Raw genomic sequence first — 22,208 nt, 5'->3', positions numbered from 1 at the left:
ATCTTCCACACAGTACATTGTAATTATTACATCAGTTATCAAATGCACATTTGTCTGTTCTCCAAGTTCAGTAGTTAGCCTTTTTCTTAAAACTAAACTCTATCTATGGAAAGGTTTTCCATTCGTAGACAGCTTGAATTTAGCTGGATGTATTATAGACTGTATGAAGCAACTCTTGTACCACTGGGGGCCTGCCCTCTGCCTGAGACTGTGGGACATGATCTATGGGGATGGGGGTGCATGAATGACACACAAATGATGAGTAATTACTAGTGAGAGTAATTCTAATAGGTAGAATGAAAACAGGAATGGTTAAGTCATTTTGAAGAGAATGAATTAACGATGCATTGCAAATACATTAGATTTTAATCTTTAATATCTAACATTATTGCTTTAGGAAATTATTTCCCTGAACCAAGAATACAATGCTAATTGCATAAAAACATACACATATAAAAAGTAGTTCTCCATTTTCCCAGGAAAAAAATCCAAGTTTAACTTCTAGAATAGTCAAGTTTCTTATTTTAATTATAATTAATGTCTTGGTCATCTCATTTATTAGCTCTGCAACTTACATATTTAAATTAAAGAAACGTTATTAGACAACCGTTACAATTTATAAATGTAAGGTGCCATTATTGAGTAAATATATTCCTCCATGATTGGATGTGTCCCTTCTCCCACCAACTAATGAAGCAGCAACATACATTAGTTTAATTTTATTAGTAGATGATACACTGCTGCAAACGCTAATTCTCTTCTCCATCCCCATGTTGATTTTGTGTATATGTGTGAGTTGGTTAGAATGCATCAACAATCTAACAATCAACAGCAAGATGAGCTAGGCTTGGGCTTTCGGTGAAGATTGACTGTGTCTGTCTGAATCAAGTGATCTGACCTATCCTCGGTAGCAAGAACTCTTCGAACGGCTTCCTCAAAGGCTGCTGCCACATTTGTGGCATCTTTTGCACTTGTTTCAAAGTAAGGATAGTCGCCGTTATCCCTGCACCAAGCCTGGGCTTCTTCTGTAGACACCTGCCGTTCGCTTATGTCAATCTTGTTACCCAGAATCACAAAAGGAAAGCTCTCAGGCTCTTTCACATCTGCATAATATATGAATTCTTTCTTCCAGTTACTTAAGTTCTGGAAGCTTTGTGAATCATCAACACTAAAAGTAAGCAGGCAGCAGTCAGAACCCCTGTAAAATGGCGTCCTCAGGCTTCGGAATCGCTCCTGACCTGCCGTGTCCCAAATCTGCATGGTAACAAAATGTCCATCCACTTCCAAATCTTTATTTAAAAATTCCACACCTATTGTATGGAAGAGCTGGGTATCAAACTTATTAGTTACATATCTGTTCATAAGTGAACTCTTCCCAACTCCACCATCTCCAAGGAGAATTACTTTAAAAAGTGATGATTTTCCTGCCATTGTTAATCTCAAGAGCTTCAAGAACCCTGTAAAATAAAAAGGCACCATTACATTCCTTTATACCTACACATTCTTCTACATGATTCTATGAATATCAGCATTTAACTGAAATAAAACATAGAGCCCCAGGGAATACCTAATAATAAGACTTCTTGTTTACTGAGCACTTAGCCATGTGCAGGCTACTATTCTACCATTATTCTCTGGAACAACTGGGAAGGGCTCACTCTTCCCCTTTCTCCAGTCACAGTTGACTGTGAAGCTGGCACTCAAGCTCAAGTCTGACCCCAAAGCCCTTGCTCTGAACCGTTACTCTATGATAAGCCCCTCTCTGTTCATAGTAAGCCCCACCACCATTTGTTAGAGATGGGTAGGAGACCAAAGTTCGCATAGTTTTTTGTTCTGTTTTGTTTTTTGAGACGGGATCTCGCTGTCACTCAGGTTGGAATGCAGTGGGACCATCTTGGCTTACTGCAGCCTTGAGCTCCCAGGCTCAGGCAATCCTCCCACCTCAGCCTCCCAAGTAGCTGGAACCACAGGTGCACACCACCATGCCTTGCTAATTTTTCTATTTTTTGTAGAGACAGGGTCTCAACCATGTTACCTAGGCTGGCTTCAAACTCCTCTACCCAAGCAATCCACCTGTCTTGGCCTCCCAAAGTGCTGGGACTACAGGCGTGAGCCACCGTGCCCGGCCCACATGTTTCTCTTAACAACTTCAAACAGCCCTTCAGTGCACAGTTGTGGTGGTCACTGATGGCCTCTCTCGTACCAGGGACTTTCTCTACTACTTCCTACAACCCCTTCCCTGTCTCTCTTCAGACACAGGTGCTGTTAACCAGGAAAGCCAGAGACAGAAGCTGACTTATCCTGCTGTGAAATAAAATATAAAGTAACCACTGAGTAAATGTACTTTATTCTCTTCATTAAAAACACTTTTTAATTTGTTCAAATTAATGTCAGCAGCAATGGAATTTTTACTTTAATATAATCTAGCACATTCTACCCACAAGATTCACTTGGGCAGTTCAAACACTTAAGGAACATGAGACTGTGCTGCTACTTGTGTGTTTTGAGGAGGAATGAAATAAATCTTGCCAGGTGCGGTGGCTCAAGCCTGTAATCCCAGCACTTTGGGAGGCCGAGACAGGTGGATCACGAGGTCAGGAGATCGAGACCATCCTGGCTAACCCGGTGAAACCCCGTCTCTACTAAAAAAAAAAAAAAAAAAAAATACAAAAAACTAGCCGGGCGAGGTGGCGGGCGCCTGTAGTCCCAGCTACTCGGGAGGCTGAGGCAGGAGAATGACGTAAACCCGGGAGGCGGAGCTTGCAGTGAGCTGAGATCCGGCCACTGCACTCCAGCCTGGGCGACAGAGTGAGACTCCGTCTCAAAAAAAATAAAAAATAAAAAAAAAAATAAATCTTAAATGAAAATGTGGTACTATATATGTTCTTTAGAAGTCCTGTGGCAGGATTAAAACCTTTACTACACTACAAGAGCCAGCCTGTGGGGGGTGAGATTTCAGAGGCCTGTTGACAGACAGCTACTTCTAGGTACTGGTGGGAGCACAGTTCCTGGTTAATCCTTCTGTTTACATTTTTATTGTGGAAAATTTAAAACATATACAAAATGTCTATATAATGAGTATAATACAATGAGCTCCCATGAACTCTAAACCCAGCTTCACCAATTATCAACTTATGGCAAATCTTGTTTCCTCCATAACCCCTCCAACTCTCCCTTCTCCCCAGTTATTTCAAATCAGACTATATCATTTAATCTGTACTTTAGTATTAAATGGTTTTTAAGTATACTAAAATGTATATAAGAAAATACTAGAGAAGCACCGTACAACAGAATTTGATGCAACAATGGAAATGTCCAATATAGCAGCCACTTAGCTGCATGTGACTGTTGAACACCTGACATGTGGCTGATGGAAGTGAAAAACTGCATTTTAACGAAATAGCCACATTTAATGAGCCAATTGCTGTATTGGAGAGCACAGATCTAGAACAAATTTGGTCAATAACCTTAATAGGAAAGTAGGTATTATGAATCCCTCAATGGGAAGGCAATAAAGACATGAATAATAATTGTTATATTGACCAGGATGAATTTGTAAAATCACTGCAGAAAACATTATCTGGCTGTCTCCTGGTTATATGCAATGTGAGCAACTACAGTATAACTGAACACTTCTGTAACATGTAGGAGTTCTGCATTTCTAACTACACGCTCCACTGTTCTGATAAAAACCTTGTAGCAGCTTGTATAATGAGAAATTAAATGAATGGGAAAATATTATTAAAAAATTATGGGACATACCTTAGTCCCTACCTCTTACTGGTTCTTTCAAATTACTACTACAGGCCAGGCAGAGTGGCTCACACCTGTAATCCCAGCACTTTGGGAGGCCGAGGCGGGCAGGTCACTTGAGGTCAGGAGTTCGAGACCAGCCTGGCCAACATCGTGAAACCCTGTCTCTACTAAAAATACAAAAAAAAAAAAAAAAAAAAAAATTAGCAGGACGTGGTGGCGAGTGCCTGTAGTCCCAGGTACTCGGGAGGCTGAGGCAAGATAATCCCTTGAACCTGGGTGGCAGAGGTTGCCGTGAGCTGAGATCGCACTACTGCACTCCAGCCTAGGTGACAAAGCAAGACTCCATCTCAAAAAAACAAAACAAATTAATACTACAGTAATTACTACTATAATTAATATTTATACAATTTAAACTGTCCAACACAAGTGTGTGGCAGTTAAGGTGCACAGCTTTTGAGAGACTTTTTCTATTTCAAATGTATTGCTCTACTCAATATCCAGACTAAATTAATGTTAAAGAGGAAACTGAAACAGTCCCAAGCCCCTTACTTTCCTGACATAGGTAACAATGTGCTAAACTGGCTGCTTTAATTCTTTGGCATCTTTGCTTCAACAACTTCAACTTAAAGAGAAAAGACTGAAAACCATAAAAGCAAACCAAGTATTTTGGCATAGGGGAACCGTCTATCTAATGTCTCCTCAGAATTCTTCAGCGGGTTGTTTCCCAGAGAAGGCGAGACACCTGGCCCCTGCTCTTGGCCAGCCTCACTCTAGCCACCTCCCCCCTCACAGCCTCTGCTTCAGTCATTCTGAATGCACCATCACACGGAACTGAAATTCAATTCCACCCGCTTAGCACACCCTACACTCTCTTGCCTCCTCCCTGGCATATGCTGCTCCTTGCTGGTGACTGCCCAACGAACCACTGTGCCTTTAGAACTGCTCAGCATGGTCATCGCCTCCACTGGGAACCCTGCCCCAGCAACTCTCATCCAGTGTTTCTCCTTTCACACAATTTCCGTGTTGTGTTATGACAGTACAACAGACATAATTTATTCCAATATTTTAATAAGTCTCTACTGATCTAACTGCCTTATCAGACACAAAGTTTTACCGTACATCACTGAATTTTTAGCATCTTTATATCACATTACAAACCAGATCGTGCAATCTAACAAGCCCCACCCAGACTACTGGTTGCATATATCTAGTAAATTAAGTTTTAGAAATTCCTTGAAAGTGGTTAATTTATAATTTTATCAAGACACTTTGATAGTTCTTTTCTTTTTTCATAATAATGTGGGACTTCCTAGTTTGTCTCATTCTGACCAAATGAATTTGGGGTATGCCAGACCCATCAGGAAACAGAGTATAGGGTACAATTTTTTACATTTCCCATCTACAGTTTGAGGCCTACCATATATTTCCATTTGGGAATATATTTGCATTTGCCAAAATAATTTCTACATGAATATCTCTCTGATTCTAACTGTAGAGTTGTATAAAAACACACATGGTGATATAAATAATTGTACACACCATCTTATTTACCAATGACATCTAACAAAAGCCAGTTTCATCCGATCTACACATAATATAACCACAATCAGCTTACAGACATTAAAAATATATTTTTTCTTTAAAAACAGTAAAATCTTTTGAAATTTCTTTAAGTTAAATAAATAAAGGGATCCTACCATGTTATTTTCAAAATTTGCCTAAAAAGGTAATGTGAAGTCTCTTATACTTCACAGTTTAAAATGACTGTCCAAAGACAAACAGTTTTCGCCAAGGTTAAAACATTAGTAATTCTGCTAAATTCTATAAAGAAATCTGAATAAGGGGCCAGGCGCAGTGGCTCATGCCTGTAATCCCAGCACTTTGGGAGGCTGAGGCGGGCAGATCACTTGAGGTCAGGAGTTTGAGACCAGCCTGGCCAACATGGTGAGACTTCATCTCTACTAAAAATACAAAAATTAGCCAGGCGTCGTAGCACATGCCTGGAATCCCAGCTACTCAGAAGGCTGAGGCATGAGAATTGCTTGAACCCGAGAGGCAGAGGTTGCAGTGAGCCGAGATTGCGCCACTGCACTCTAGCCTGGGTGACACAGCTAGACTCTATCTTAAAACAAAAGAAAAAAAAAAAAGAAATCTATATAAGAAAAGCACATTACATATAGGTCATAAATGTTACCTGAATTTAATTGTTCAAGCATCATTATCTACAAAGAAAAGAATTAGAAAGCTCACCTTAACACTGTATGTTTTCATAATTTTGAGAGTAAAATGAAGAATTAAAATGTTAAAGTACAGTATCTGACTTCTATTAGCAGCCAGATTCTTAACTTAAAAGAAAAACCTGAATACTGTCCATAACCTTTCTCAGTCCAAAAAAGTCCTACAATCAAATATTCTACTTTAATCATTACGTTTTTCAAGAAGTTTTTCATCTATCCATCTTGTTTTCTAAGTTTCACATTCAGACACAGATATGAAATTATATCAAGAGAAAATGTATAATATTTCATTCATTCTTTAAAACCTGCCCAAATTTTGGGTGGCTAAGAATGAGTCATATTCCAGAGAATAAAATGAAGATAACACAAAAGGGAAGACAGAAAAGGGCCATGTAAGGAAGGGGCACCAACATGATACAGGAAAGGTCAGGCTAAGGCTCAAGGGAGCCCAGCTTCCAGGCAGCCAAGGCAAAAATGAAAACGCTCTTGTTTCTGTGCAAATCCAAGCACACTGTCAGAAAAGAGAACTTGTTCCTGGCGCCAAATGCCATGAGCACAGCCCCATGGGCGAACTATTTAACATCCTGAATCCTCATGGGAACAACAGTGACAGCAGTACCTACCTCCTAGGGTTGTTGAGAAGATGCACTCAAACAACAGAGGAAAAGTGTTTCATCACAGTGCCAGGCTCATTACAGGAGTGCAAGAGTGTCTGTGAAATGAATACATGAGTAAGTCTTCACTGGCAGTTTTACAGACAGGTTCTTTTCATGGTCATGTCTTACATCAACCTTCAGTAAGGGCAACAGGCAGAACAAATTAGAGGACGATATAGGCCTACACTAGGAAGCTGAAGGATCCTAGTCCTAGAGTTCAAATTCAATGTCAAGGTCTCCCAGTGATCACTATGTGGAACTGTGCTAAAGTACTAGCCCTCTATTGGTTTGAACCAAAGGTTTCAACCACCCTCCCCACCCACCACTTTTAAAAGCAAAGGGCATTTTTGTGGGACTTACATATAGCAGTCCTTAATTTATAAAATACAATTAATAATAAAATGAGACGCTTCAAAATCCTGACATTTGGGGTTGAAGATGAAACAACAATAGCAGCTAGTAGCATTGAGCCCAGTATGTTATGCAAGCTACAACACTGTGTTTATTCCTCACAAGTCTCTTAGTACCTATTACACATGAGGATACTGACTCAGAGAGGTTACATGCATGCTCAAGGTCACACACCTAGTAAAAGGCAGGGGTAAGATATGAACATGGCCAACTGACTCTAAAGCCCAGGCACTTAACCCACTAGGCTACGTCAATCCCAACTGCCTATGCATCTGTTTCTGAGGTTCTACTGTTGTTGCTGCAGGTAGAATGAAGATAAGCAATTGCAAATGGTAAGAATCTTTCAACCACTTGCTTTATTTCAAAATCTGCTCAAGAACAAGGCTGACCTGACAGAACTAGTAATCTCCAATCTTACTGACATGTAGCATAAAGCACATGTGTCTATGCTTTATTACAGTTCAAGTAGTTTAAAACATGTTTTACATGAAATGAGTCAAATTTTGCAGAAGCTTACCATTTGGGAGAATGATTGGGAAAGCAATTTTTCAATAAGTATTTAGTGAGTGCCTGCTATGAGCCAGACCCTGAAGATACAAGCCACACATACAGTCCCAAGTTTGTGGAGCTTGTAGTTGGGTGAAGGTGACATCCACACACAAATGCATTTAAGTCACAACTGTACCTCACAAAATGAGAGGTATATGGTATAAAGTACAACTATTCACACTCTGCCAAAAATCAAAGAACAACTTAAAATAGTGCAAGGGATTCTGCCCACCATCTCCCTCAGTGAGTGAGATGCACAATGTGTAAACCTGGGGCGCTCTCAATCAGACTCAGGTTCCCCGTGCCACTATCTTACGGAGCTGCCTGAGTCCACGAGAGTTCAGCCACCTGGGGGACTTAATTTACATGCAAACATGATCCTGTAACACAAGCCAACTATTTCACTTGCTGAGCTGCAGTTAAGGAAAAAGAGGTGACTTCCAACATTGGAGGGAAACTAGGCTGTGTTATGCTGTGTTAATGAGAGACTGTACATCAGTTTCTAGTGTGATGTTTCCAAAGCAATGTCTCCATGATCATTTTAGCCATGTGCTGCCAGGAGAACACAGCCCTTGCCAAAGTCTGATTCCGCTGGAGGGGATTTGACCCAGGGGAAGTAGGTTTGACCACAGATTAAGCTCAGCAAGAACGAGAGAAAACTATGAGAAAAGAGGAGGGAGCAGGAACCAGAAAGTGGGACCAATCCATGCCAAAGAAGCCTGGCTCTGGCATGAACTGGGAGAATTCAAGGTAGGCCCGAGCACCTGGAGGCTGGAGAGTGAAGAGTATGCTACAAAGACGGGACTGAAGGAAGAGGCCCAGGAGCAGGGAGGGGAGTAGAAGCCACGGGAAGGATTTCTGCCTGTACTCTAGGAATGATGGGGAGTCTCTGAAATAGCTTCAGCAGTGGGTGACCTGGTCAGATAAGGAGTCCAGAAAGCTAACTGGATGCAGTGGGAGAAGGGCTGTGGGTGAGGTGGGGAGGAAGGCCTTGGACAAGCTGGGATGGATGCCACTACGATCCCTCTCCACTACTAACAGTGTCAGCTAGGCTTACGACTGAAAATTGAGGTGGTTGTACCTCACACTTGATCCTCCAGTAAGATATTTACTATATGACTTCATACTTTACCTTGTTCACGTTCAAATCCCTGGCCCTTTACCTGTCTAACTCCTAGTCACCTGTGCGGATGCAGCTAGACCTCATCTCCTCCCGAACACCTACTGGACATCTCCAACTGAACCCCCTTCCCTCGACACTCCTAACCACCCTGTGTGTGCCTCCACCATTTACCATAAGGAATTCTGTAACTGACATGCCTACTATGTCTAGTAAAAATGAAACACGCTCTCTTAAAAAACTCACATTACATGGATATGTACTATACAATTACAGAAATGTCCATACATTTTTGAGTTGTCAATGTTTTAGATTGCAGCAAAAAAGTGCATACCCATACTATTATCAAACCACCTTCCCCTAAAAAGAAAGAAAATGTTCATCAATTGATGAATGGATAAATAAAATGTGGCATACATCCATGCAATGCTGTAATGTAGACAAACCTCAAAAACATTGTGCTAAGTGAAGGAAGTCAGAACAAAAGCCTACCTACTGTATGATTCCATTTACATAAAATGTTCAGAATAGGCAGATATGGAGACAGTAGATTCATGGCTGCCAAGGGATGGGGCGGGGGCGGTGGCAGGTAAAGGAGGAGTGACTGCTAATTGGTATGGGGTTTTTTTTGGAGAGGGGTAATAAAAACATTCTGGAATTAGATGGTAGTGATGGTTGTACAACTCTGTGAATATACTATAAACACCAATGAATTGTATACTTTAAAAGGGTGAATTCGGCCAGGCGCTGTGGCTGACACCTGTAAACCCAACACTATGGGAGGCCAAGGCAGGCAGACCACTTGAACTCAGGAGTTTGAGACCAGCCTGGGCTACATGGTGAAACTTCATCTCTACAAAAAATACAAAAATTAGCTGGACGTGGTGGCGCATGCCTGTAGTCCCAGCTACTCGGAAGGCTGAGGTAGGAAGATCACCTGAGCTTGGGAGAGGTCAAGGCTGCAGTGAGTTGTGATCACACCACTGCACTCCAGCCTGGGTGACAGAGCGAGACCCTGCCTTGAAAAAAAAAAAAAAAAAATTACTGTATGTGAAAATACATATGCAAATCTCCTGAGAATTAAAAATATGACCCTAGAATTAGATTTACACAACTAGAGCTACAAATGTTCTCCTTGTCCCTTCAGCAGCATCCCTTTAAATAAATCATTTACATGTACAACAGACACTACTTTCGGATTCCCATACCACGTGCTGGTACCAATATATACTGTATGTGTCATACACTAATCCGAATGTAAAGTTGGATAAGCAGGTCACTGGCAGGAAAAAAAATGAACCACATTGCCAGCAGATACCGCAAAAGTCAAAAGACAAAAGAACATTTTATATTAACCCTTTCCTTAACACTATTTTCCCAACTTTTCTATTATGTACTTTTATATTATCTATTGTTCATGAACAGTTATTCAGTAGTACCCTTTTCTCTAGCCTCCTCCAACTCCTTGCTGGCTTCCAAAGCCATACACTACAATAAACCAAGGGGAAGACTCGAAAGCCTCAAGGTCCAAGCATCAAGAATATAATCTGCTGGCCAGGCACGGTAGCTCATGCCTGTAATCCCAGCACTTCGGGAGACAGAGATAGGCAGATCACTTGAGCCCAAGAGATCAGGAACCAGCCTGGGCAATATGGTGAAACCCCATCTCTACAAAAAATACACAAATTAGCCAGGTGTGATGGTACGTATTTGTAGTTCCAGCTACCTGGGAGGCTGAGGCAAGAGGATTGCTGGAAAGGCGGAGGTTGCAGTGAACCGAGATTGTGCCATTGCACTCCAGCCTGGGTGACAGAATGAGACTCTATCTCCAAAAAAAAAAAAAAAAAAGAATATAAATCTCTAATATGACTGTGTATGTGATTGAAGTTAGACTTTTTTTTATTGGTCCTGGATCTAATTGTCTCCATTCCTACAGATAACTAAATTCAATTTATTTATTATTTTTATTATACAAGATTTTTGAGCATGGCATTCAAAGAGCTATCCAACATCAGTTACAAGCCTGCACCAATTATATCCCTACTACTCACCATCGCCACACCTATCACTGGCATTTTCTGTCCATATCTTTGCTCGGGCTGTTACCTTGGCCTGCGAGGCCCCTCCCTACTTCGATGGCTATGACCATCTTAGTCATCAGAGGCTCAGTCCAGATCACCTCATGTAGGAAGCCAGGGCCGCCCTAGCAACCTAATCTTTCTCTTTTCTTCCCTCTCATCATCATTTCCACCTCTTTACAACTCTCATTTACTTATGTTCTAATCACCTTCTGTCTTGTTTCCTAATTACAATGTCAACTCCCTGGGAGGGACACACAACACCTAATTGCATCTATTCACTTGTCCCTTTTTTGTTCTGCCACTTCTCATACAATGCTCTACATTTGGTGAGGTGCAAATAAATGCTAAATTGAGAACGAAGAGTGTATTACTTCCTCTTTTATTCTTGTTATTCTATTATTATTCTATTTGTGCTTTCTGTACTTAAAATTCTTTGTTTCTCTCTCAGTTCTCCCCGCATTCTATTTTTGAAGTCTATTAAAATGTGTGGGAAGGAACAAAAAAATTGATTCTTACTTGCAATGCCAATGAGAATCCCACTTTAAGTTCCCTGACTGCGACAGGGAGCTGGCAAATGCTGAAAACCAACTACATTCCTTAATAAACTGCCAAAGGGAGAGCAGGCATCATTTGTAAACCGCCTTCTCAAAACTTGAATTTTAAAACACATATTCTGTAACCCCTCCAAAAACTTAAATTGAATTTATCACTCCTGGTTTAAATTTAGGAACAGATTTTTTTTTTTTTTTTTTTTGGTCAAATTCACAAGTTCCTTTGGATTCACCCTGAATGTCCTACTTAGAGGTGTACGTATCACTTCACTTCACTTCATAGCTTGAGAAAGTGAGGTTCAAAGAAAACCAGGGAAACAAAAATATGGATAATCTGAAAATTATTTTTGCTGGAGCTGTATTTATTTCCTCATAGCTTAATTATTTTTGCTGGAGCTGTATTTATTTCCTCATAGCTTAATTTAGGCGTATCTCACTTAACAGTCTAATTGGTTCCACTGTTTCTAAAAACTTCCTGATTGTCTTACAGAAATTTATGAACAAGAAACAAGTCAAGGAAAGTCATTACATCTAATGGGTACCAGTTCTACAGCAAGAAGTTACCAAAAAAAAATAAAGAAGTAAGAAAAATACTATAAGAAAATACCATATTTAGTGTGCAGGAAGAAGCAAAAGAAAGAAAAGGAAATACCATAGGAATAGGCCAACTTGGAGGCAAGACCTGCCAAGGTGAAATAAATTATCTAGTCCTATCTAGTTCATCACTGAGCATTACCTCAAGAACAGGAGGCAGCTAGAGGAGAAAAACTGTATTATCAAACCATACTATCACTATGTCAGAGCACCTCCCCTATTGAAAGAATTTATTTCAATTAAGTAACTTTTTTTGAAGCTGAATCAGCTAATTTAACTTTTAAGAAATATGTTAACTTTTTTCTTAAAACAAGGCACCTCTGTAGGTATGCTAACTAATCACTAACAGTGGTGGGGGTAGTGGGAAGGGAGGAAGTGAGAAGGGCAAAAAAAAAAGAAAAAGTCTTAGTTAAGGAACTAAATCTTAAACCATCAGGAAACTATAGTGCAGCAGGATCCAACAGAGCCTTCTGCAATGATGACAATGTTCTATAATCTGCACTGCCCAATATGGTAGCCACTAACCACATGTGGCTATTGAGCACTGGAAAGTAGCTGGTCTAACTGAAGAACTGAACTTTTCATTTAATTTTAACTAGTTTAAATTGCTACATGAGGCTAGTGGGAACTGTGCTGGACAGTGCAGGCCTAGAGTGTGGTTAATTGGGAGTCCATGAAATGAGCTTCAGGGGGAATATACACTCCCTAAAATCACATGTGAAATAAGGATCAGAGCATTGGTGGAGGTTTGTGTGCTTGTGCTTTTTTTCTGGAAAGAACAAAAAAGGTTTCATCAGATCTTAAAGGAGTTTGGACACCAAGAAATGATTGCTACATGCCTGCATCATTTGTATGTTATGTGTGATCCATTTCTGTAGCTCTTAACACCCTTCAAGACTTTTTGTCTTTAGCAGTATTTCCTCTTTCTCTCCCTCACCCATGAGACTTTTATGAATATTACACTTTGACCATAAACTGTGATAGTTCAGTGAACTGCCTTTACTCGTGGGAAACTGCTAGTCCTGAGAAGTGAGGATAATATTTTGATTTTTTGTTTTGCTTAGGTTTTAAGAACCAAGCATAAATCTACCTGCGATAAGGCACTTACCTGTAAAAGGCACTTACAATACTTTTTGACAATAAAGAAAAGAGTGCACTTTGGAAGACAGAATTAAAATGCAAAGACATAAATAAAAGTCACAACATGAGAACATGGGGAATTAAAGGTAGCTATTTCAGGAAGAAAAACAATTTATGAAAGGAATGAATTTGAACATATACGTCAGAAAAATATATTAAAGCAGCAAAACACAAATCAAAAATGATCTGCAACATTCTGCTATCACCTAAAGAAACACTGGTTCTGAGGCCTCCCTTCCAGTTAGATAAGAAACCAAATGTCTTTAATTTACAGCAGAGAAAGCCAGGGGTTATAGAACTATACAAACTCACTGAGGGGCTCCACAAGGCATGGAGCCACAGCAAAAGGAAACTTCTCGACTGTTAGAGAAGTTAATTACAAGGAGTGAGGATTTCCTAAGAAGATACATTTAAAAAGGGGCAGCTATGTCTGGTATATAGGACTCAACTAGACTAGAGGCTCCCAAATACCATTCTGCAGGGAAGTTGTCACCAGCTCAACACTACAGGCAGCTCTTCATCAAGTTCAGTTTATCCAATGTAACTGTCACTTTGTCAGTGATCCCCCAGGTCTGCCCTATCGAAGTGTTGAAACTGACTTTTCTCACAAAAAGCTTTCCAAACCCAGCCTCACTCTGCCCATCACTACCCATTTCTCAATCTGCCTGCAAACCTGATTAACTCTCTGCTCAGCTTATAGGACACCAGGGCTCCCACTCCATCGTTTCCCCTGATTGTCAGCAAAAGTCACCAAAGACCTCCTAATGGCCAATCCAATGGCTTTTTCTCAGTCCTCATCTGAATGCCCTACGGCACATACAACCCTAAGGTGAATACAGGGAAAAGTTATTCTCTCAGGACTTTATTGTGTATGTTTCTAGAAAACACCTGCAAGTTCGACCAGCAATTCCACCTGAGGCCCAGCTAGTAGACAGTGAATTCTCTCAGGTGTAGTGATCCGTCTGGATGTGCATGAACTAAAATCTTGGAAGGGTACCCAAGTCTTTTTTCTTTTTTTAAAAGACAGAGTCTCTCTCTACCACCCATGCTGGAGTGCAGGGGCATGATCATAGCTCACTACAGCCTCAAACTCCCAGGCTCAAGTGATCCCCCCACTTCAGGCTCCAGAGTAGCTGGGACTATAGGCACAGACCTTGGCCAAGACTGGCTAATTTTTTTTTTTTATTTTTTGTAATGACAAGGTCTAACCATCTTGCCCAGGCTGGTCTTGGAACTCCTGGGCTCAAGCAAGCCTCCCTCCTTGGCCTCCCAAAGTGCTAGGATTACAGGTGTAACCCACCGTGCCTGGCCTCAAGTGTTTTCTAAAAACAAATAAGGAAACAGAGGCCTAACTGGGAAAGTGTCTTTCTTACACAGGATCACACAACTAGCCAGAGGCACAGGGGAGACCTTCAAGTCTGAGCCAGGAGTCACCACCCATTACTGCCTCTATCAGGTCCAAACAGCCTGGCAGTAATCCTCTTGAAAATGTTTCCTAATTGTCCATAAAACCACTCAGATAATAGGTTCTGCTTTCTCTCCTCCTTGGTCCCCTAGCTTTCTAAAACATAGACAGCTCCCTTTCCTGACAAGCTCTTCATGAAGCTATTTCATGAGACTGAAACCCTTACCTGTTTCCAGATGGTGTCTCCCTGGGCTATAAAAATCAGTGACTCTTAAAGTCTACCTCTGCATGTCTGGGCCAGACAAGAATTTGCAACCCCTTGTATAATATGTTCATCTGGTACCCCGATGGTAGTTCAAATTCAACATATCTAAAACTGAGCTAATTATTTTCTCCATTTTGAAAATCTCTTTCTCCTTTTCTCTTATGCACTTCATTCAGCCACACATGAAATATGTCCACTTTTCGCACTACCTATTGCTATTGCCTTGCTTGCTCAAATAATAAATGCTATGGCTGTAATTATATTAGCAGCCACTATTAACTGAATATCTACTAGGTACCTGGCATACAGCACCTTAAAATCACCTGCAAGTTGGACACTATCATCCATGTTTTATAGATCAATAAACAAGTCCACAAACTTCCCCAGGTCTAATTAAATAGGGCAGGTCAAGTATGTGTTATCTTCACTCCCACCCAGTGACAGAAAAGGTCTACATAAGGTACAAATCCAAAAAGGACACCAAGAAAGAACAACTGTAGATGCAAGACAGCAACAAAATTTAGAAAGTGGAAAGCAAATGGTCTGGGAGTGACAGAGTGAAGAGACAATGAAACCTAATGCGGAAAGCAGCAGCCAACAATGAGAAAGCTGATTCCCACCAGACAACTGGAAAAGAACTGAACAGCACACGGGCACTTCCTGAGACTTCTCCAGACAGGCCGGGTCCGGAAGCTCAAGGGGTCCCCGAAAGGCTGTAGATTCCATGACCCACATCCTTGTGCCACCTTAGCAGACCCACTTCCTAAAGTATTGCACCCAATGGAGAGAAAGCACAAAGGAAAGTGGAGCTGGAGGGACCATCTGCACAGGAAACCTGAACTGCAGTCTCTTTCCTCTGTGTCCCTCCCCTCAGTTTAGCAACTAAAAGGGTAGCATCCCAAAACTGCAAAGCTCTGGGGGAAATGAGGGGCCCAAGGGAAAAGCTTACAGATACTGGAAGGGGGGATGGAGAATTAAAAAGGGACTTTGATGCCTTTTCTCCTTACCGCTAAACCTTGTAGTCCATACACTAGAGCCAATAATACCAACTTCTAATCCTAAGGTTCCCAAACTGCATGCTGAGGTGCCCCAAAGCATCATGGCAAATTCACAGGGGCAGGGCAGGCTATTTTAAATTCTGAGGGAAACACAGATACTTGACATTTGTAGGGCACCACACTGGAGGGGAGTTAATTAGATTGTGCTGCATTCCTTTCGATGACATCATATCTTCATGAAGCTAAGTTTTCCAGGACTGCTGTGATAAAAATCAAGTACTGGGCACAAATTAAAGTGGATTATGAGGGTGGCAACTGTTTGCTCCCAAACAACCATTTTTAAATGTTATTTAAGAATATTAGCACTCATTCCAAAGAACATTCTGCATTCACCAATGGGTAGTCCTCAGGCAGTTCTGATCTGACTTCCAACCACATTATGTATGTATTTCCAGGTATATACATCTGATCAAATACACAGGTGTGAAACTGCACAGACCAGGGCAGTCACCTAGCTGCATAAACACTCCTATCTGTTAGAGTTCTGCACAGCAAGTTCTAGAAACAGAAGTCTGTAAGGCTTTTTTTTCCCCAGGTTTTTCCAATGCTGAGAACACAGACAGTCTTATGGGCACTGACCTTTTGGAAATTACCTTAGCTTCTGTACCCAAAAATCTAATCCAATTCACACGAACTTGAAATTAAAATACAGTAGTCAGTTCAACTCCTTTATACTGCTTTGCTCTCTGTCACACTTGAATAAAGAATGTGGCAATGAAATGAATATGTCCAGTTGTTCTATAGTGTTTCTCCATCCCCTGTCAAACAACAGAATACGTTTGTACGAGTCAGGCCTAAGACAAAAGTGGAGTCTGTGTCCACAGACTCCCAGAGAACTCCTGGAGAATGCAATGAGCTGGCTTCCATGCAGCCAGAATGTGAAGCCGGGACAGCCTGTTTCACTTCTCCATTTTTTTTTTTTTTCACAATACACACCCAGTCTCTCTCCACCTCAGGCAGATCTAGCTGTTACCTTACTTACATTCATTTACATCTAGTCATCCTCACTGTACTCATAATAAACAACAGTGTTCCAACGCCTGAACTCACCACGGTCAAAAATTAACAAAAGGATTGGAAAAATCCAGAATGTGGAAATACCCAGAGCACACAGGTTCACAACATGCTCAGTATCAAGAGTCATGTTGAGAAACAGAGATTTCTCCTCCAAGTTATCTAACTAGCCCTGGCACTCCTGGGCTCTCTGGCAACATGGCCTGGGACCGCCTCCGACCTCCCTCCCCTCTGCCTACACACCTAGGTGGCTCCAGGTCTCCTCCCTCAGGCATCCTCGCCTTCCAATTGCATCATAGCTTTCCACCAAACTCCCTGAAACATTTTTTGAGTTCACCCTCACTCCTCTATAAAAAAGTCCTTAATAAATGTTCTCTGTTGATGGCCTACTTAGTCACAAATCCTATTCTCTTACGCTTGGTTTTGACCGATGAGTTTATTATCTATACAGCTTTTAAGTTAGATGCGTTGCCCAAACACACACACACTTCCATTTGGCTTACTTCCTCCTGCTGCTTAACTAACACATTGCCTGGGCAGAACTCCTTGGAAGCTAATAATCTGCTGCCTCTACTTTGTGTCATATAATCTTCTAGAGATTATAAAGCACAGCCGTCTCATTTTACCCAGAAGGAAATGTGGTGACCTAAGTTGGGCGGAGGAGTAAGCCAATTAATGATCAAACAAGACAACTCTGGCACCAATTTCTCTCGACCCTTCCCAGAATAAAACACGTCACTTTTGTCAGATTCCGTGTGTATGCACTAGCAATCATTTTGAGGTGTGTAACTCAACATCCTCCCTACCCCATAGCAGACAACTCCTGAAGAGGCAGAGAAGTCTATTCATCAGCAAAGAACGTGCTGTGCATTGGCATGAGTCAAAAACCAAGCTACCAACAAAAAGATGCCATGTTGATTGCATGAATAACACTCACAGTGATGCCTAAAAAGAGATGCGATCCTTTTTGACTGCTCCAGTCAACCATTCCCTCCCAAAGTTCACCTAATTCTGCCACCAGAATGAAGCAGTACATATTTTGAAAGGTCTGCTCTTAGATAGGCATGAAAATGAAAAAAAAAGACTGGAAAACACCAGAAAGTTATGGCAAAGTCATTAAAAAATTCATCATTTATTTCTTGATTCCAGTGATAAAATGCAGGCATAACTATTTCTCTGGTGAGATGAAACTTAAGGATGAATTTTATGCTCAACAAGAATGGCTTCTCAATTGGATTCCTGTAAATATTCACACGTGGTTAACCGTACAAAACTGTACCAAACACATCAAGTTTTCCCCATTTCATCTAAGTCTGTCCACAGTAAACACCATGACACAGGTACTTCTGTGCCAAGTGTGGAGTTGTTTTCTTTAACTATTATTTTTTTTTTAGCGACAAGGTCTCACTCTATCGCCCAGGCTGGAATGCAGTGGTGCGATCATGATTCACTGCAGCCTTGAACTCCAGGGCTCAAGTCGTCCTTCTGCCTCAGCCTCCAGAGTAGCTGGGACATGCACCACCACACTGAGGTAGGCTACTTTTTTTTAGTTTAGTTTTTGTAGAGACGGGGGTCTTACTATGTTGCCCAGGCTGGGCTCAAACTTCTGGGCTCAAGTGATCCTCCTGTGTGGGTCTCCCAAAGCACTGAGATTACAGGCATGAGCCACCACACTCAGCCTGTTTTTTTTGTTTTTTTGTTTTTTTTTTTAAATGAACACCTGGCCCCTGTCCTTGAGTAGCCCAGGCAATAAATTCTGTTCTAGGATGATGTCAGAACCTAATCTTATGACTGTGATTGGACTGTAAGTTTCAGGAAGGTTAGGACTCCCCACTGCCCTTTTCATCAGCACCTTTGTATCAGTGTCCCGCAGGCTGCTCAGACAACTGAAATAATGCAGAAACTAAACTGTCTAAGTCCACTTTAATGGCTCTGAATAGCTCTAAAGTTCTTTTTGTCATTTTTGCCTTAAAACAAAAAACAGATTCTGCTACCAGAAATTATTTGCTCCCTTTTTTTTTTTTTTTTTTTTTGAGATGGAGTCTCACTCTGTCACCCAGGCTGGAGTGCAGTGGCGTGACCTTGGCTCACTGCAATCTCTGCCTCCCGGGTTCAAGTGATTCTCCTGAATTCAGCCTCCTGAGTAGGTGGCATTACAGGCATCCGCCACCACGCCTGGCTAATTTTTGTATTTTTAGTAGAAATGGGGTTTCACCATGTTGGCCAGGCTGGTCTCGAACTCCTGACCTCGTGATCCACCCACCTCGGCCTCCCAAAGTGCTGGGATTACAGGCGTGAGCCATCGTGCCCAGCCACTCACTCTTTAATCTTTCCAGTGAATATGCTTCTCAGTAGAGAGAATTTTCCCCTGCTCACTGTTAAAATGATGAGGTATCCCAAATAGGAAAATGACATTGCATTTGAAAAACTACAAAAGCAGTTGAAATGTAAGCTCTGGGGTTACTCGGACTGCTGAAAAGCAAGGTTTCTCAACCGTGGCACTACTGACATTTTGGGCTAGACAGCTCTTTGTTGTGGGGGGGGGGGTGTCCTGTAGGTTATAGAATGTTTAGCAGCAAAAATTAAAAATTAAATAACAAAAATAAAAATAAAAAAGAATGTTAAGCAGCATCTCTGGCCTCTACCCACTAGATGTCAGCAGCACCTCCCTTGCCCCCAGGTGTGAACCAAAAATGCCTGCAAACATTGCCAAATATCTCCTAGGAGGACAAAATTGTCCTCTCTTCCAGTTGAGAACTATTACTCTAAAATTACCCAGATCTGCTTTGAATCCCCGCTCCACCCCATCACAACCTGGGTCATCTTGGAAAACAGACTGAACCTTCCTATGCCCCCCCAAATTCCTCAACTGTAACATGGAGCTCTTACTGAAGAAATGCTATGAAAATTAAATGAAATGATGTACATACAGGATTTACACGCACAGAATATTCACCGCGCCAGAGTGAGTGCTCAATAAATGGTCAGAAATGAGGGGAGGCTAAAAAAAAAAAATAATTTCGAGAACTCAAAAATCTTACCTTTAGGCCTCCAGAGTACTGTAGTCTAGACAGAAGAAATGGTTGAGATAGAAACAAAAAGAGATGAGAGAGGTTGGAAAAGAAGTGATAGAACTAAGGTATTATTCCCCTTATCTCTTAAGAACCCGGCTTGGAGTCAAAGCCAATAGATGTTCTACTTAGTTTCTGCCTATCTACTCTAACATTCCAAATAATAAATGAAAAATATGCCCAGATCCCAAAAGTCTCCAAAAGAGAAACTTTGTAGTATAAACGAGGAATTTACTACAGCAGACACAAAAACACTAAAAGCACCAGACTTCCACAGCATTGTCTTAGATTTAGGAATCCAAATAACACACTAAAGTTCTAGAGAAGCAATCATAACTGCATAATCTTCTAAAGGAAAAACTAAAGGCTGGCTTCTTAAAAGTTCCTAACTGAATCGTTCCAGGTTTCTTTATCTCTAGTTTTGCTCCACTGGACAGCTTCTGAGAGTACAGGCAATGCAGGGATTTTCCATTACAATGGTGCCAGAGACCAAAGGACAAACACATTTTTAAAAAAGCAACCAAATTCTGCCCATTGATTTTTATCAGGACGCTGAAATCCTATGAAAAGACTGTGGTCACGTGCCGATTTGGAAACTAGCAGAAAAGTTATTCCTCAAAAGAACTGTAGTCATGAGATGTGTCATCCCTTACCAAAAAAAAAAAAAGGCAATACGTCCACCAACTATTGAGTTCAGCACGTAAATTTCTCATCTTGCCTTTCTACTTACCAAGTTGGAAGAAAAAAGGGAACGCGATCGTGAAACGTTAGCCAGCGCCTGAATCAGATAATGCCCCCAAACCTCCTGCAGCCTCTAAGATTGGCTTTACTTTCCGAATTCCTCACCCAAGTGGTCATAAGACATCGAGCAAACACGTTCTGCTTAGGTGGAACTTCAGAGGTCGCCAAAATCAAGTCGTGGGAGCGCCTTTGTTTTCCCTACATTAATTACTCGGGTGTAGGATTTGGTTTGGGGACTGTGGATGTGCGTCCCGGAGTGGTTGGGGAAAGGCTGGCGTGTACGTGTGTTCCCAGGTGACTGGGTGTATTTCTCCGTGTGTATGTGCACGGGTGTCCGGGCTTTTGTATCTCCCTCTCTCCAGTGTTTGTGTGCGTCCGTGTGTGTGTGTGTGTGTGTGTTTCCGTGTGTCCCTCTCCCCAAAGGTGTGGGGACCCGTCTTTCCTCCTGCGTCAGACAGCAGGCAGGGAGACAACCAGCCGTCCTCGCTCCCGGGGCGGCCTTGTGACCCGCGCTAGCCCCGCGCGCACCGCACCCCGCCCCAGCTGCCCGAGGCCCTAGCCGCCCCCTCAGACCCCGACACCCGCGCGCTCCGCCCGACCCCGAAGGAGTCCCGAGTCCAGCTCACCTCGCGACCACACGGAAGACGAGCCGGGAGCTCTGGGCCGGCCCGTCTGGGTGCAATGAGGGCAGAGAGAGGGTCGGGGACCTGCACAGCAGGAGGCAGCGGCGGTAGCGCAGCCAGGTTCCAGGTCCAGCTGCTCCCGTCCAGCGCGGAGGGAACAACATGGCGACGGGCCGGGGCGGGGCGAGGGGAAAAGCAGGGCGGGGCCCCGAGAGGCGGGGCCTGGAAGGCGGGGTCCCGCGGCCGTGGCCCTGGGAGTGGGGCCCGTGGGAGGTGGAGCCGAGGCAGGCGGGGCCTGAATCGTGCTTTTCCTTTGGGTCGATTGCTCCTCAAGTGTCCTCCCGTCTGCGTTCGGGCGAGACCGAGTACGAAATAACTGTCATTTTGAAAAGTTTACGTAAAGTGGAAATAAACAGACCTCATGAGCACAGTCACAGGATGTCGTGATTTCAATGATAAAAACGACTAGGCAAACGGACAAAGAACAAACAGATGAAAAATGAAAACAGTTGTGATATTGTGGAAAAACAAGAACTTTTTAAATGAAGCTATTAAAACTTTCCTTTAATCTTGTTAAAATACTGCCTCTGTCATCTCTCAATAGAAAGCGATGGTGCAAAAGTAGTACTGGAGAAGCTCTCCTTAAGTCCTTGCTTTATGTGTGCAGTTGAGTGCATGAATCCTATGATACAGAACCCTGCAAGTGGGAGGGACTCATAGTGACATTTCAATACATTTAATTTGTTTGTGATTTAGTTCGTTTATCAGAAAACCAAATACTGCGTGTTCTCACTTATAAGTAGAAGCTAAATGATGCGAACGCATGGTCACATAGGAACAACAGACACCAGGGCCCACTTGAGGGTGGAGGGTATGAGGAGGAAAAGGAGCAGGAAAAAAACTAGGTATCAGGTACTATGCTTATTACCTGGGTAA

The 22,208-nt window shown here is 42.1% G+C and overlaps 1 protein-coding gene across 4 annotated transcripts; it reads right to left on the bottom strand.

Moving 5' to 3' along the window:
* Positions 1–347: 347 nt before the first annotated feature.
* RAB9A (RAB9A, member RAS oncogene family) lies at positions 348–21,467 on the bottom strand. Of its 4 annotated transcripts, none has more exons than XM_011957834.1 (3): positions 21,276–21,467; positions 6,617–6,705; positions 348–1,457 (listed from the first exon to the last, which is right to left on the bottom strand). In XM_011957834.1, exon 3 carries the CDS (start codon positions 1,429–1,431, stop codon positions 826–828), a length of 606 nt encoding a protein of 201 aa, XP_011813224.1. In that variant the 5' UTR covers positions 1,432–1,457; positions 6,617–6,705; positions 21,276–21,467; the 3' UTR covers positions 348–825. The 4 variants fall into 4 exon arrangements, with proteins under 4 accessions (XP_011813224.1, XP_011813227.1, XP_011813228.1 ...); XM_011957837.1 differs by having other exon boundaries at positions 20,639–21,430; XM_011957838.1 differs by having other exon boundaries at positions 6,617–6,784; positions 21,276–21,403.
* Positions 21,468–22,208: the final 741 nt, after the last annotated feature.

The sequence above is a fragment of the Colobus angolensis genome, unplaced genomic scaffold, assembly GCF_000951035.1.
Source record: "Colobus angolensis palliatus isolate OR3802 unplaced genomic scaffold, Cang.pa_1.0 Scaffold450, whole genome shotgun sequence".
Classification (NCBI taxonomy): Eukaryota; Metazoa; Chordata; class Mammalia; order Primates; family Cercopithecidae; genus Colobus; species Colobus angolensis.
The sequence above is the reverse complement of the archived record's forward strand: the minus strand, read 5'-3'. Positions and strand labels throughout refer to the sequence as shown.